Below are 15,667 nucleotides of genomic sequence, written 5' to 3' on the forward strand. Positions count from 1 at the left end.
AGAGACACTCAGCTCAGCAGCGTGAAGCCACATTCCTTCCACAGTACCCCTCACTTCTCTCTGTCTGGGCCAGACCCGGCCTCTGTGCTCTTGACCTGCTTCACCACTCATCTGCAGAGGGCCTCACCCTGATGTCTGCTCAGCCTGCAAAGGTTGACAAGTCAAAACCAAACCGTGCTGGCCACCAGCCTCCTCTGTCAGCTCCCCTTCCGGCCAACCCCATTTACCCACACTGGGCGGGCAGGCCACACCCCCACCCATAGGAGCCCATTCCAGCCACTGGAATGGGCCCCTGCCCCACTCCCAATGCCCCTGCCCTCCTCTTCAGATGGCCAAGGATACACAGGATACAGCATAGCTTACAGTCTGCCTTCACCAAGACATGTTTCCCAATTAGACCAGCCCCAGGTGCCTCTCAGTTTTCTCCAGACCTGCAGCCTTCAGTGTCTGCCCCGACTCCTGCCCGGGAATGCCCTTGATGGCGGCTGGATTCTTCTCTAATTGGTGCTCCCATTGATCTGTGGGGTGTGAGCTCGGCCGGGCAGCTCTCTATTTAATGCGGACTCAGCCAGGCCAGCTTTAGGCATGCCCACTAGGCTTCCCCTCTCGCCACCACGCCCAGCTCAGACCTCGGCAGAAACAATCAGCGGCGGTGGCAGCATCATAATGAAGACTTCTCCGGCGTTTAATATGTGCCAGGCAAAGTTCTAAGGCTTTTTGTATACACCATATTTTGCCATGTACAGTGCGCAATTTTTGCCCAAATTTTTGAGGGGAAAAACAAGCGTGCGCATTATACATGGGTAGTACTAAAACCTGAGCATGCGTTATACATGGCAAAATACGGTATGGCATCATTTCACACTCACTCTTATTATCATCATGCCCGTTTTATAGATGAGGAAGAACTAGGGCGCAGAGAAGGTCTGTAGCCCCAGGTCACGCAGCTGGTGAGAGAGTCAGGCCAGTGATTCAAACAGGGCAGTCTGACTGCAGAGCCTGACCTCCTAGTCAGCCGGCCTCCCTGCCTCACCGCGCAGCTGCCCAGCATCCTCAGGCGCATCGCCCCAGCACCGGGCTGAGCTCTCCCTGCAGCCAGCCCAAAGCCCCCCTTCTTACTTTAACGAATATTCCCCGAGGGCTACTTGGGAGCCAGGCACTCGGCCAGGAACTGGGGCACAGAGGTGAGCAGGGCAGACACAGCCTCGTGGTGGGGCAACTCTCATGGACTGTTCAGACCTGAGGGGCAGGCCGGCCAGGAAGGAGTAAGGAAGGCATGGATTAAACTCTTTCTGTGTGTCTAGAATCACAAGTGAAAGAACGGGGTGCTGTAAAGAGTCATGGTGGGGGTCTTGGCTTAGATGGTGTCGGGGCAGAAGGACAGGCCCTGCCAAACTTGTCTACATCCTACCCCGGGAACCTGTGAACCTGGCAGGTTATAGGGCATTAAGGTTGCTAATTTGCTGACTTGAAGATAAGGAGATTATCCCAGATTACCTAACCGAGTCCAATAACATTCCAAGGTTTCCTGTAAGTGGAAGAGGAAGGCGGGAGAGAGAACCAGCCCTGCAAGGGCTCCGCCCAACGCTGCCAGCTGTGAAGATCTCGCTGAAGGCTCGGGGCCCTGCGGCAAGGAACGCAGGCAGCAACCAGGTGACTGAGAAGGCCAGACAACGCTTCTCCCCTGCAGCCTCCGGAAGGAACATGGCCCTGCCCACACCTGGACTTGAGTCCTGCCAGACCCATTTGGACTCTGATCTCGGAACTCTAAGATGGTAAATGTCTCATTTTAAGTCACTTGTTTGTGGTGATGCATGACGGCAGCAACAGGAAGAGCCCTGGGAAGGGCTCAAAGGGAAGAGCCCACGGAGGAGGTGAAACCCACAGGGACCAGAGGGGCAGGGCGGGTGGGCGGGTGGGCCCGGCGTGAGCAGCAAGAAGGGGCAGAGCCCTTGAAGCAGAGGAAATCACACCTGTCTCTCACACCCCTGCCAGAGCCCAGCATGGGGGTGGAGGGGTCTGGGTCTGGGTCTGGGCTTTCGCCGCTGTTCCAGAACTCCTCACAGCCATCGGGTTCAATGAGCGATTTAATCGAAAGGCCCCTAGAAATGGTGAGCACCAATCCATGGCAGGCACAGCGCCCGGGACTGAGGACCCACCACACCCCTTCCAGGGCCTCCTCTCAAACAGCATCGTGTGTGTGTGTCACAGCCCTGGGGGCATGAACATGACACAGTCAAGATTTCCTGCCACTCTGGCCTGAAGCCCCCCAAAAGGAGTCAAGTAAGAAGCCTGTAGGTCCTGGGGGTCTATTGGAGCTGGTGTTCTTTGACTAGTTCATCTCAAAGATGGTTACTTTGTTCCTGGGACCCACTAAGGCCAAAGGGCAGTGAGTGCCCCTTCCTTTTCCCCCAGCATAGAATTTCTAAGAATTTCAAATGCCATGTCGATATATATTAGATTGTACAAATATCTCTGGACAAGAACCAACTAGTTACACTGGTCAAGACACTATAGAATCTTTGGTGGGAAAGTTTTGGCATTGGCTGGGACTTGATGAAAATAAAATCTGAAAACGGTCTCCATTTAGAGCTGATGGGATGTGGCTGTATTTGCTTTATTCCACGTAACTGATCAGCACAGAGCTGTATGGGACCCGCAGAGCTGCAGACACTGGACCCACAAACCCTGGGGAAGACCGAAGAGCCTGGCTTGCAGACGTGAGGATGCCCCAGAGCCAGAAGGGGCAGACAGCACCCTAATGGCAGAATCAGGATTCAAATGAACAAGAATCCAAGCCAACAGGCTGGCATTTAATAGAAGAAAGCGTAATGTCTATTTTTTCAGGCCCCGGAGTTGGGCTGCTGGAATGTACCCTGGAGACAATCTCCCTCCACTATCCTCAAAACAAACCTTACAGATGGAAGCCTCCCCTATGAGTGGAAGACATGGCAGCCAAATGTCCCAAAACCTGGCCTGGGAAAAGCAGTTCAGAAGATTTCCAGTTTCTCTCTGGATTCCCTGCAGGCGGGAAGAGAGGACCTTCCAGGCAGTGAAACAACCCACCGCCCAGAAATAGCCTCAGCGAGACAAGAGCGCAGTAGACAGGTCTCCCCACGCCTTGCTCTCAGCTGGTTTCTCCAAACTGTTCCTGCCCCCAGCGGCCTATGAAACGGTATCACCTTCAGCACCTCACAGTCAAAGAAATGCCTCCCAGATCCAGACGCCCACGAGGTACTGATTCAGAAATCTGAACACATACAAAGTTGAAATCCTCCAACAGGCTGTGCTGTACCCACGCCCTCACCCCCCGGGACCTGCAAATGTGAATTCTGTGGCCAACAAAGGCCGGGGGGGGGGGGGTGCGGTTCTTTATAGGTGTGATTAAGCTAAGGGTCTGGAAATGGGGGGATCATCCTGGACTATCTGGATGGACCCTAAATTCAGTCACCTCGATTTTGTTCCGGTGACACTGATTTCAGACTTCTGGGCTCTGGGACTACAAGGAAAGATATTTCTATTGTTTCAAGGCACTGAGTTTGTAGTAATTTTTTAGAGTAGCCACAGGAAACTAATTCATGCATTCATATTGACTTTCCCTGACTCCTTCCCTTAGCAAACACCCCTTACAGGACCTACTATGCACGAGGATCCATAAAGAGTACAGAAGACAAGTAAGACAGGGGGCCTCCCAGCAGCATAGCTGACTGGGCTGCAAACACACTGGGCCGCTTGGCAGAGCAAAGCCAAGTGCAAAACTTTACCCCTGGAGGAGGGCCACCCAGAAGGCTTCGTGAAGCAGGTGATACATGTGTTCAGCCCTGAACGGGTGCCACTGGACCCTAACAGGCCCGGACAGGAAGTGGTCTAAGCTGAGGGCGCAGAACCCAGAGGGACACTGCCCCGGGGAGAGTGAGTCATGCTGGGAGCCAGTGAGTGGTCAGGGTTGGGGACAAATGGGCTGGGACAGGAGGCCAGGAAGGCAAGCCAAGGACAGACCACGGTGATGCCTGGATGGAAGGCCAAGGACCTGCTCTGCCCAAAGGTGGGCCAGCTCCCGTGGGCCTGCCCTGGGAACAGGAGCTGAAGACGGTGCCCACCGAATGCAGACTCCCCACCCTGATGCCGAGCCTGGCGTGGACTGAGCACTGGGGTGTGAGAAGAAAAAGGAAGGAGAAAGGGAGGGGAGAGGCATGCTTGGAAGGAGCACACTGTGCGCCCACCCTCTGTTGTGGGGACAGAGTCTCGGGGGAACCACGCCACTGTGGCAGCACCTGCCTGGCTGCTGCCAGCAGGTTGGTGAGGCTCGGCCTGGGATTCCTGCTGCCCCGTAAGTGGGCAAGGAGCTGCCATCGGTTCCCACCGGGGGCTCTGCCAGGCTCCTCTGAGCTTGGCCTCTTTGGGGTTTGCAGGAGGTAGGCAGCAGGGCCAGCAGGGCGGCCTTGGCTCCTCCTGCCAGTCAGCACACTGTCCCTCACCCTCTGGCAGCACTGAGAAGCTTGCACGGACAAACTTGGACCACAGGCAGCGGCACAGCACAGAGCAGGGAGTGCTAGACCTCACGGCCCAGACCAGGACTCAGGCCTCGGAAAACTCCCCAGCTGCTCTGCTCTCAGCTTCTCCTTCAGAAAACGGGGACGGCACTCCAGACCAGCCCACCTCACAGGGGGGTAACATCAGGGGGCTCGTAGGAAAGCGCTTTGCATTCTTAAAAATGTTACAAAAATTCAAAGGGCCACTAATGGACATGGCTCGGGATCCTTCTCCTGAGGCTGCCCTAATTTGCCAATCGTTGGGAAATGCGGGGAGGGGCTGCCCCACCACCTGTTTGCCTCACACCCGATACTTCTCTCTGCTCTGCACGGCCCATCTCTGCGGCAGAAAAGGCGAAGGCTTTGCAGCTCTCATCTAGGTAGGCCTCTTCCGCGTTGGCGAGGCCCAGGGCAAGAGCACACCCGGAGGCCGCTTCCCATATGTCTCGTATTTAAAAGCCATAAATCAAGCTAACAAACCGTTAAATGAAACATGCTCTGTCCTCCTACCTTGTTAAACACATCTTCGTAATAACCTGGAAAGCCAGGAGTGAATTTAGAATTCGGCGACTCTTTGGCATCTGCACCAGGACCTGACTGCATGGAGTGAGCCCACCTGAGCTACGATCCGTCCTGCTTCCCTTTCTGCCCCCAGCTCCGCTCATTGTCCTGCGAGGCCCCCCACACAGGTGTGGACACCCAGCCCTCACATCCGAGCTCTGTCCACACCCCCACAAAGAGCCAGTCCTTGGCCCCAGGGCGCATGCGCCTGTGACACAGGTCGGGGAAGAAGCTGGAGGAGGCTTGGGGCTATTGGGACAGCACCCTTAGGGAGGGCTGGAAGGAGAGGCTCGGGTACCAGGTAGGCAGGTCCCTCTGGTTGGCAGACTCTATGGTCCCAGGGTGGGGGGAGGAAGAAGCCTGCAGGGCCAGAGTCTGCCCCTCTGCCTAGGTCTAAGGTGGCTCATGCTGGTCAGGCTTCCTCTTTGCCAGGTGATTTAGGCACATCTCACCCCCTTCCTGGCCTCAATCTCCTCCCCAAGAAAGCTGGGTGCTGGACCCACCCACCTACTTCTCAGAGCCGTTGTGAGGCTCCAAAGAGAGACCCATCAGGTGGGGAGGGAGGAAGTAGCCGGCCTGGCTTTTTCACAGGCCCTGAGAGGCACTGTGTGTGCTGGGAGAGGGGCAGCCTCACGGTGCCCACCCCACCCCCGAGCTGAGTGCAGGGTGTGGCCCCTGCAAGTGACTTGAAACGGGGGGTGACACGAGCCCATCTGAGAAGTGTAACTATACTTCAACCCAATCTTCCACTGGTCGTTTTTTAAAACATTCTTAAAAAGACGATACTCAGGGGTCCCTGCTGCCCTGGTGCCCTCAGTCCCCAGCCAGTACCGTGTGATGTGTCGTCTGTGGAAGCACACGGAGTGGCCGCCTTTCCCAATGTCTTCAAAGAAACTGACACATTGCCAGCCCGAGGGGATCAGGTTTCAATGGCCACAGGGTATTCAGTTGAGAATCAAGTGACAAACCCACCAGAGGACACACTGCTCGTCCTGAGCACGTGGTCCTCACTTCCACGGAGTAAGGCCACCGAGGGGACCGCAGCGGGGCTTCCTTGTGTTCATGTCACATAAAGTGGGTAGGAAAGGGAGGGAGGGAGGGAGGGAGGATGGGGAGGGCCCGCTCCCCACTGGCTGGGCGACCTTCGACCAGGTCCCACACCCCTCTGTGTTCAGACTTCCCGTGTGGCCAGTGAGGGGATGTTTGAGCGACAGCCAACAGCCCCCCTCTCTCTGATGTTTTCCCTGGTGCTGCCACTGCCTGGTCCAGCCCCCTGCGGGCCCAGCTGCAGGGGAGGCCGAGAGTGCAGACCTCTGCCTGATTTATTCAGGTCCACTTCTCAGAAGCAGAGAGGTCACCAGGGCTGTTTGGGGGGGTGCCCCCACCGAAACCCCATCCACCGAGCCCCAGAGATGACAACAATGCACACTCACCGGGCACCATCCCTGTCAGCGTTGGTGCTGAGTAGCTGCCCTGTCCGGCTGGGGGGACATGCGGAGGGTACCCTGGAAGGGTCGTGCTCGCCAAGTCTCGGCCTGAGGAATCAAAGCAACAAATCACAGGGTGAGCGTCTCTGTGGCCAGCTCTCCGGACAGCTGCATGCGCGTCATGTCTGGACACTGAACGCCAACATGCCCCCAGCTCCTCACGTCACCCGCAGGGACACGCACGGGAGCGCACACCTCTCCAGCCTCCTGGGCCCCACTCAGCAGGAGCCAGAGATGCGCAGCCGTGTATCTGGGAAGCTGGGGCTTCAGCTGGCTCACTGCCCTCTCTCCTCCCCCAGTGGGACTAGGACTTCTGCGCCGCCACGCCTCACCCTCTCCTCCAGCTGCACGCTGCCCAACACCACCCACCTTCCACCTTCAAAAACATCTCAGATGCCTCCCTCTGCCTCAAACCCCTACAGCTCCAGCCCTCACTGAATTCTTCTTCCTTTGAAACCCAGAGCCAGTCCTTTCTGATACCAGACACCGTTCGGGGCACGGGGACCTGGAGGTTAAGGCCTCAGCCCCCCGAGGCAGAAATCCTGGGGAGTGTGTGGCCCCCTCTTCGCAGGCCCCGAGTGCTGGAAGAGTAGGGGTGACTCCTCCTTCACAGCCCATGCAGCCCACCTCCACCACACGGCTTGGCACCTCGTGGGGTCTTAGTGAAGAAATGTGTGCGCAGGCGGCGCACCCGAGTGTTAGAGGAGCAGGACTCTGCCTGCTGGGGAGATGCCTCTCGGGCACATCTGCCTCCAAGGGAAGGAGTGGGGCTGCAGCCCTGTCACAGGTCACCAGCTATGTGCAAGCAACAAGGCGCTCGTGGGTAAGACCAACAACCCAGACCCTGGGAGGTCGCACTGTGCAGTGGTTACCTGGGGGCCGCCAAAGATGAGCCTCTACCCCACTGGGCGCAACTGACAATCGCGCTCCTGAAAGAAGGGATGTGCCTACCGAGGGGAGAGCGTGGGAAATGAGGCGGCCTTGGGACGAGGGAGGGAGGGCAGAACCTAGGCCTGTTCTGGGTGTGGACGCTGAGGATTGTGGAGGTGAGGAGAGGTCCAAGGGTGTGGGGGAGAGGCTCCTGATGGCACAGAGTAGGCTGGGCCCCAGGAGCCTCCCAGAAGGCCCAGCCGGGCAGTGCAGGTGCTACACAGGCCACGACTCTGAGCTCAGCCCCACTAGCAGGAGACTCAGCAAGATGGACCACCTCTGACCAACACCCCCCAAAACTATAAGCCAGCACGCGGTGTGAGACATGAATGTTTCCCAGAGGGAGGAACGGTCCGTCTAATGCCAGTCATGCAGACTGCCCAGCCAGCACCCAGAGGCTGCCTCAGTTCACACGGCTCTGCTTACTCTCCAGAACCCAGGAAGCTGCCAGACAGGGGGCTCCCGCCTTCCCTCTGCTTACTACCCTCTGAGCTTTGGCCTGGGCATCCTGGCTTGTGACACGCGTGGCTAGTGTCTCTTCACATGAGGCACTGTGACAGGGGGGCAAATGCCCCTGGGGGTCCTCGATTCCCCCCTATGATCTGCATATGACTCCCCATGAAAGCTGAGATTAAACAGATCATTGGAGTTGGCAGAACTGCCCACATTGATGTGATATAAGGGGGTTCCCCAGCCTCCAGCTATCTTACGCCTCCCCCTTCCTCCTCTTCCAAGTCAGCCCCCACACCCACAGGAGCAGAGGGTGAGCCTCCCCACCGAGTGTGAGCTCCAGGATCATGTCTTTGTACTCACGTCAGAATGGCACAGGCCTGCAAATACTGGCTGAGAAAATGAAAGAAGTGGCCCTGCTACAGAAGCAGGAGTTTTCTGGAGTCCATAACAGTCCTCTCCATTCATGGTCAAGAACAACTACAGCGTCAGACTGGTGAGTGCACGGTCACAGTGCCAGGGCCAGACCACGAGGTGTGGACAGGAGACAGCTGTGTCTGGGGCTGTCCCCATGGGCTGGCACCCCCACCCAACCGTGCAGCAGCTCCCACCCGGGGGCCCCGTCCTCAGCCTCACACCCTAATGATGACAACGACAAACCAACAACGCTAACTTCGAAATCACAAAACACCAGGCTCTGTTCTTAGTATTTTACAGTATTAACTCATCTAACCTTCAACTATGCTATGAGGTAAGGTACTGAGACTAAGGTACTGGGACACCCAGGCTGAGCCTGGCCTTCAGGCCACAATGTCACCACTGTTTATCAGCTCTGTGATGCACACTGAAATTCGACCGCATAGTTTTTGTGAATATATGTGCTGGGATGAGAGCCAGGAGCAGCTCAGGGGGAAGCCAAAGGGTGTCACCCTGCTAGTGGCGGCCTGGTGCAGGGGAGTCCGCAGGGCCAAGCCCCATGAGGTCCGCAGCCTGCCTGGGTGCCTGGGGTGGATAAGAGAGTCCTGAGAGGGGAAGGGATGTGCCAAAGACACCCAGCTGATTGGAGGCAAGGCTGGTACTGGAATCCAGCTCGCCAGCCCCTGGGATTGGGTTCTTTCTTCACCAGGGCGCTAAACTGCAATCGTTCCTGCCACTGTTACATGTGCCTTACAGCCCTGACCCTGAAAGCAAAGGTTTGAAAGTCGGTGCCTCACCAAAGCTTCACTCAACACAAGAAGCCAGCTTTAAAAAAAAATGGAAAAAGAAAATGAACCTAGGAAGAGGAGGGGAAAAGGAACTGATACAGAAAAAGCAGAAAATAACAAATTAGTAAACAGAGAAGCAGGCACAACAATAGATACAACCAAGAACTGTTATTTAAAAAGACCAATAAGATAGACAAACCTAGGGAAATACTCAAAAAAGAAAACACAAATATCAAAATAAGGAACTGGGAGAAGGTATAACCAGAGGTATGGAAGAGATGTCAAAAAATGTAAGGAAATGCATGGCCTCTCCTAATAAATGTGGAAAGCTCAACAAAAGTAGAATTTTCCAGAAAAACATGAATTGTCAAAATCAACTCAAGAAGAGAGAGAAAATATGAACAGCTCAATAACCTTAGAAGAAATATAAATAGCGGTTTCTTAAACTATTTTTAAAAACAAGGTGGCTTATCCATTAAGCTTCTTGAACAAGTTCTTTTATTGAGGGGGGCACGTTCTTTTAAACCTTTAAAGGACACATGTGCTCTGTTACTAAACTGTTTTAGGATATGTAAAAACTAAAACAACAAAACAAAACACCCCTTTTCAATTTATTTTGCCAAGCTAGCATAATCCGGCTGTAAAAACTTTAAAAAGTCCCCCCAAAATGAAAATTAAGGACTAGTCTCACAATTTATTAATATACATGAAAAAATCAATGTCCCTGATCAAACAATATTAGAGAAAGAATAGTATACCATGACCGAATAAGGCCTATTTGGGGTGTGTAAGGCTGATCAATATTAAAGCATCGGCTGGGAAATCACATTAATGAATCAAAGGAAGAAAAACATATGATTATATCAAGGCGATGGAAAAGGCATCAGCCTGAACTCAATACTAATTCCCTACAATACCTCTTAGGAAACATGCATTGGAGTACACGTCTTTGATCTGATATTGACCTTAAATCTAGAGTCAACATCAGACCGAATTGGTGAAATCCTTGAAGCATTCTTATTAAAGTCAAGAACATGTCGAGGAAACCCTATTATTCCTGAAAGTTGCTCTGAAAGTTTCAGCCAGTACAAGAAGAGGAGATAGAGACATAAACCCTGGGGGAGAGGGAACTCCAAAATTAGTCGGCTCTATCTTAAATCTGGAAAATCACAAGCAAATCAGCTCACCCACAAGAGCCAATAAAAAAGTTTGGTGAGACAGCCAGGTAACGGATGTCTAGGATCAGCACCTCCCTTGGTTTCAGTAGCTCCCCACTGCCTTTTCCGTTGAGCATAGATTTTTTTCAGTTTGGCTTCCAAGGCCCTCCTGAATCTGTCCTCCGCCTGTGACCTTCCCAGCCTCACCGACTCTGCTGTCCCCGGTCATTCTCCAAACCGCCCTGCACATCCTGCTGACCACACGCCCTTGCTGGTGCCGTTCCCTTTCTAACTGTTCTCCTTCCACTCCCATCAGTCCAACCTTTCATCCAGTCTCCTAATGTCTCCCTTGAGAGCCAGCTTTTCTGTCAACTTTTTCAAGGCCCTTTAAGTATTTGCCTCTTCTGATGGTCCCCCCCTGCTCCCCACACCATCTGTTCCAATGCAGGGGGAGCCTAAGGCAACACAGCTCGTAGGAAAGAGAGCAGGGATTTGACTCCAGGTGGTGGGGCTCCAACTCGAGCTTCTTGGGTGGGGAAAGGGAAGTGTGTGTGTGTGTGTGTGTGTGTGTGTGTGTGTGTTGGGGGGGGCACAGACAAGTAAATAAGGAAGGCTGAGAACTGCAGTGGGGGGGCTGCTCTTCAGGTTAGCAACTGGATTAAAGCAGAAAAGAAAGGGTAGGGTCACAGAGGGTTGCCAGCCCCGCAACGGAAGGTGCGTGTCAGTGCCTGTTGGAGAATGAACTCTCCAGCATCAGTCTGCTCCTCAGGGGCGGGGCTGCTGGAAGCTGCACTCAGCAAGTGCTGATGGCCCTGCTCGGGAGAACCAGGATGAGGAGGCCTGCAGGGCCTTTCAACTGGTCAGAGCCCCGGAGCCCCAGGTTTGCTGCAGGGCTCTGAGCAAGCCATTGGCTCTGAGCATCAGTCTTTGCCAATTTTAAAAAGAGCCCTTAGCGCAATGATCTCTGAGAGCCCGTACTGGTCTGTGTGTTCATGTACACACAGGATAACTTAGCTGTGAGCAGACCTTTCTACCTTAAAGTTCAACGGTGCCCGCAGCTCTGGGACCTCCACAGTCAATCCTGTAATGTGAGCTGCTGCCTGGGGGGCATATGCGTCCCCCTTGAAAGAAGGGCTTGCGTACTGCCAGCTTCCAGCCTCAGCAGGGCCTGGTGTGAGCTCCAGCAAGGGTTCAGGGCTTGGCCACCATGCTGGGGAGCTCATTCCACCCCCCAGTCCCTGCTTCCTGTGCACGGTGAGGAACCGATGAATGGCCACATAAATCCTATTAAAAAACTCTGCCTCTGAGTTCCCTGTCACTAGGGAACTCCTTTGTATTGTCCATGGCTCCAGTTCCATCTAGCAAACGTCCCTAGATCCAGAAGTTATGGCCTGAGGTGGCATGTGTCTCCTTGGACTGGCCCCAAGGCAGATCTGAGTCATCGCTTGAGGTGTGGTGGGCAAAGAAGGGAGAGACTAGCAGCATCGGCATCATCCCCAGGCCCCTGACCCTCTCCTGACCCTGCGTCAGGCACGGGGGTAGGCTGTTCATAAACATTATTGCATTTAATCCTCATTGCTTATAAAATTCCCAATAAACTTTAGGAGACCCTGTGGGGAAGTCACAGGGAAGCTGATTGTCGTGCAAAATGGAAAGGAAGGCAGCAGAAAACAGCACTCTGCCCAGGCTTGAATCCTTGCTTTACCACTTGCTGGCTGTGTGTCCTTGAGAGAGTTCCTTAATCATTCTGAGCCTCAGTTTCTTCATCTGTAAAATGGGAATAACAATAGCCAACACTCAGCTAGTAGAAAAAATAGCTAACACTTATAGAGAGGAAACTGTGATCCATTTATTGCTGCAATAGCCCTATTAGAGAGCTACTCTTATGCCTGTTTCCCTGGTGGCTACTAAGGCTCAGAATATTTAAGGGACTTGATCACTGTCACACAGCTAGTAAGTAAGAAAGCCAGGTTTCAAACCCAGTCAGTCCGGCTGGCCAGGCTGGCCAGGCTGCACTCGGAGCCCCTGTGCTGTGCCTCCCTCCGCAGCAAGAACAACGCGCCTCTTTCATGGGGCACTGGGGGGAGGGGTCAGTGAGAAGATGCATGTAAACCCCAGTGAGCGCTGATGGAAGACTGAACTGTTGACTGTAACCCTTAACCCTGTCCTTATAACCATCATCTTGAAAAAGAAGCTGTAATTTGACACCAAAAATGTAGGAAAAACATAATATTAAACTTTTTAAACCAAATGAATTAAAAATAATAATTCAAAAATAAGTAAAAAACAAATAAATGTATTTTTATGAAAAACTACACTTCGCAGTTCCTGCTGCTGGAGGCAGAGTGCTTCTCAACCCATTCAGGTCGGGCTCAGCCATGTACCTTGCTTTGGCCAATGGAATGTGAGCAGATATTCGGCAAGTAGAAGCTTGCACAGGCTTGTGCGGCCGGGGATGCCCCTCTGTGCCTCGGCCATCGCCACAAGAGCAGGCCCTGGCTAGCCTGCTACAAGGAGGGAGACAGACATGTGGAGTAGAGATGGACCCAACCTACAGCTGGAATCAAGTGCAGGCCAGATCAGCCAACCCCCAACCAAGCCCCCAGGAGCATGAGCAGGAAGAGATGATTGTTATTTTAAGCCCTGAGCTTTGGGGTGGTTTGCTGAGCATCGGTGTTGTGGCAACAGCTGACTGACATGAGACTTCATGTTACCTGTTTTTTTCATCATGCCACCTGGGACTTTTCTAAGGACAACTATCCAAAGATGAGCAGAGGCTAGACTCCAGCTGGTGGGAAATCCCAGAGAGGATTCAAGCCTCAAATTTGCTTCGATGGCCTACAAGGACTCTCCCGGCACCAGACTGGGGCTCAGTGACCTTACAGTGCATGAGCACTTTCCCCATCTTTGTCCCTTCTCTAACATGGTTCCGGCATGTCACCAAGGCTGGGGTGTTTAACAGTCCGTCATTACGAGGCCCCTGAGCTGGCTGGCACCCAGTAGATGCTCAGAAATATCTGCCAAGATGAAATTAGACAAGATCAGGCATGTTCAGGGTGGTATGACCATAGACTGCCGAGAGGAAATTAATCAGACATTAGTTCTACCATCTGAAAGGAACTTCGGTTCCCGTCTCACCAACATCTCAGAAAGCCCTTTGTCATGAACTCCACAGAATTAAGGAGGCCTGATTTATCTGGGTTTTGCTTAGATGCAACTTTTTCTCTTTCATGCAGCTCATTTCTAGGTAGGCTCTCTCTATGTGCACTAATGGGGGGAAATGTGAATCCAATTAACTTCAAATTTAGCTCATAATGAACTTATCTCATTTTGCTACCAGCTCGGTTCTCATCGTGTGGCAGTAATTAACCACTGGGGGTTGTCACTCCTAGACACATGACATGAAGATCCTCCCAGCCCCTCTCTTCAAACCCTTACAGAATTCATTACCCTGACAGTGTGAAAGCCCTTCACTTTGAATACCACAGGGCACCAACCGAGCTCCCCCTCTACCTACCTGACTGTGCGTGTGAGCAAAGGAAAGAAGCAAGAGAGCCACTGAGAAGCCAGGAGTTATTGCGGGCAAGACGGGAGGGGAGGGCAGGATGCTGGCGTGGCTCGCTGGCTGCAGAGGGTCTGCCGGCCCGGAAAGCGCTGGGCTGGGGGTTCTGCCCAGAGGAAGGCCAAGCCCACACAGAAGGCCCAGCCTCTAAGGGAATATGGCGGAGCCGGCTGGGAGAGGCAGAGTTTTTCAAAAATGGCAGTCGTATCCACTGGGGACTTTTAATGCCCAGGAAGCCTGCTCATCCCTGGAAGGGGCATCAGTAATTTGCTGTGTGACCTCAGGTAAGTCCCATCTCTCTCTAGGCCTCGGTTTTCCCATGTGATTGCTCAAGCAGTGGGAACAGATGGCCTCTCGGGGCTTTTTCTGCTCCAGCATTCCCTAAGTCAGAGGCATCCTCTCACTCCTGTGTTGACGGCACTGGCGGCTGGTGCTGGCTGCTGTCCAGATGGGTATGGCGGCTCCTGCCCACCCTGCCTCAGCACTAGTGCCCCCAGCATCAGACCCCCTGGAGCGAGTCCTAGTGAAAGGAGGGTAAGCGTCCGTCTTACTTCCCTGTCTCCAGGAAAGGAACTTGCAGAGTCAGATGGGGGCTGCCAACCTGCACACCATTTCATGGCCCTCTCACCACATGTCCACCTGGGTGATGACCGGGGCAGCCGCCCCCACTCAGCTCTGCCTAGTTTGCAAAAGAAGCTAGAACTCTGGTTTTACTGCATTTGGGAATCTCCTGCCTGTGAATGTTGACACTAATCCAGTTTTTGAAATAGACATGGAGGGCCAAGGAAAACGTGTACAAAGGCCGTGTTTAGCTCTCAGACTGCCAATTCTCAACCTTTATCCATCTCTCAAAGCCCTCAACTCCTGTCATTTTTCTTGTTTTCGTGGGTGACAGCCCAGCCTCCCAGCCATGCCAGCTTCAATGACGCCTCCTCCCTCATGTCCACTCTGTCCCCAAGCCCCTTGTGACTCTCCTCAGTGCCCTCTTTCCCGTGGCCCTGATCTGCCCCATTCAGACTCTTCCTCCCTTCTACTGTTTCCTCACTACCTTCTCCGGGCCTCCAGCCCTGCCCTCCATTCTGGACCGCCTGTCAAGGCCCCTCGCCCAGCGCCCCGTCACAGAGCCACTCTGCTCACCCTGAAAGGCGATCTGGAACCACGTGGGAACTCAGGGAGGCTCCGAAGCCAAAGCTCTCGTCCTGTCCCAGTGCCATCATTTAGCTTGAAGCTGCAGGCACCTCTAGAACATTTCCCCAGAAAACCTTTCCTCAGAGTCACAGAACCAGGAGAAACCTTTCTGAGTGTAAAAAACTGTTATTAAAACTTTTAAAAACAGGTCATAAAGGTGGAAAGCATAGCCTTTCCATGTAACAGGCATTATTTATTAGGCACAAGAATCATAGATCCAAGAATCATACCTTTAAGAGAAGACACCTGTGCTTGACGATTCTTCACTACCAAAGACCAAATGAGGGGAAGTTACAAGTTAACGTGTGGATTTCTGTCAGGTGGAAGAGACAGCCCCAGTAGTTTGGGTGTATTGTCCTGTAGGACATTAACCAATTTTGTGCCTCATCTAGCAATTTTATTCAACATTTTTAAGTGCTTTTCCTGAGGGACAGTATAAACCCCTAGTTTCTGAAAAGCTCTTGGAATGACTTTTATCTTTTTATAGGTTTCCTCATTAATTCATGAGTCGAATGAAATCTTCACAGTGGTTCCTTTTATATTCGTACATGGGTTATGTCCTTAACTTTTAAAAGAACTATGCTTTGACGCTTGT

The 15,667-nt window shown here is 53.2% G+C and overlaps 1 protein-coding gene across 3 annotated transcripts in view; it reads right to left on the reverse strand.

Moving 5' to 3' along the window:
- PAX5 (paired box 5) overlaps window positions 1–15,667 on the reverse strand; it is a 163,411-nt gene that overhangs the window by 30,472 nt on the left and 117,272 nt on the right. For all 3 annotated transcript variants that reach the window (XM_037035852.1, XM_037035853.1, XM_037035851.1), the window contains exon 8: window positions 6,527–6,628. In XM_037035852.1, coding sequence (XP_036891747.1) covers window positions 6,527–6,628 — 102 coding nt within the window. The remainder of the gene's footprint in view (window positions 1–6,526; window positions 6,629–15,667) is intronic.

The sequence above is a fragment of the Sturnira hondurensis genome, unplaced genomic scaffold (assembly GCF_014824575.4).
Source record: "Sturnira hondurensis isolate 20B ecotype Veracruz unplaced genomic scaffold, ASM1482457v3 Scaffold0022566, whole genome shotgun sequence".
Lineage (NCBI taxonomy): Eukaryota > Metazoa > Chordata > Mammalia > Chiroptera > Phyllostomidae > Sturnira > Sturnira hondurensis.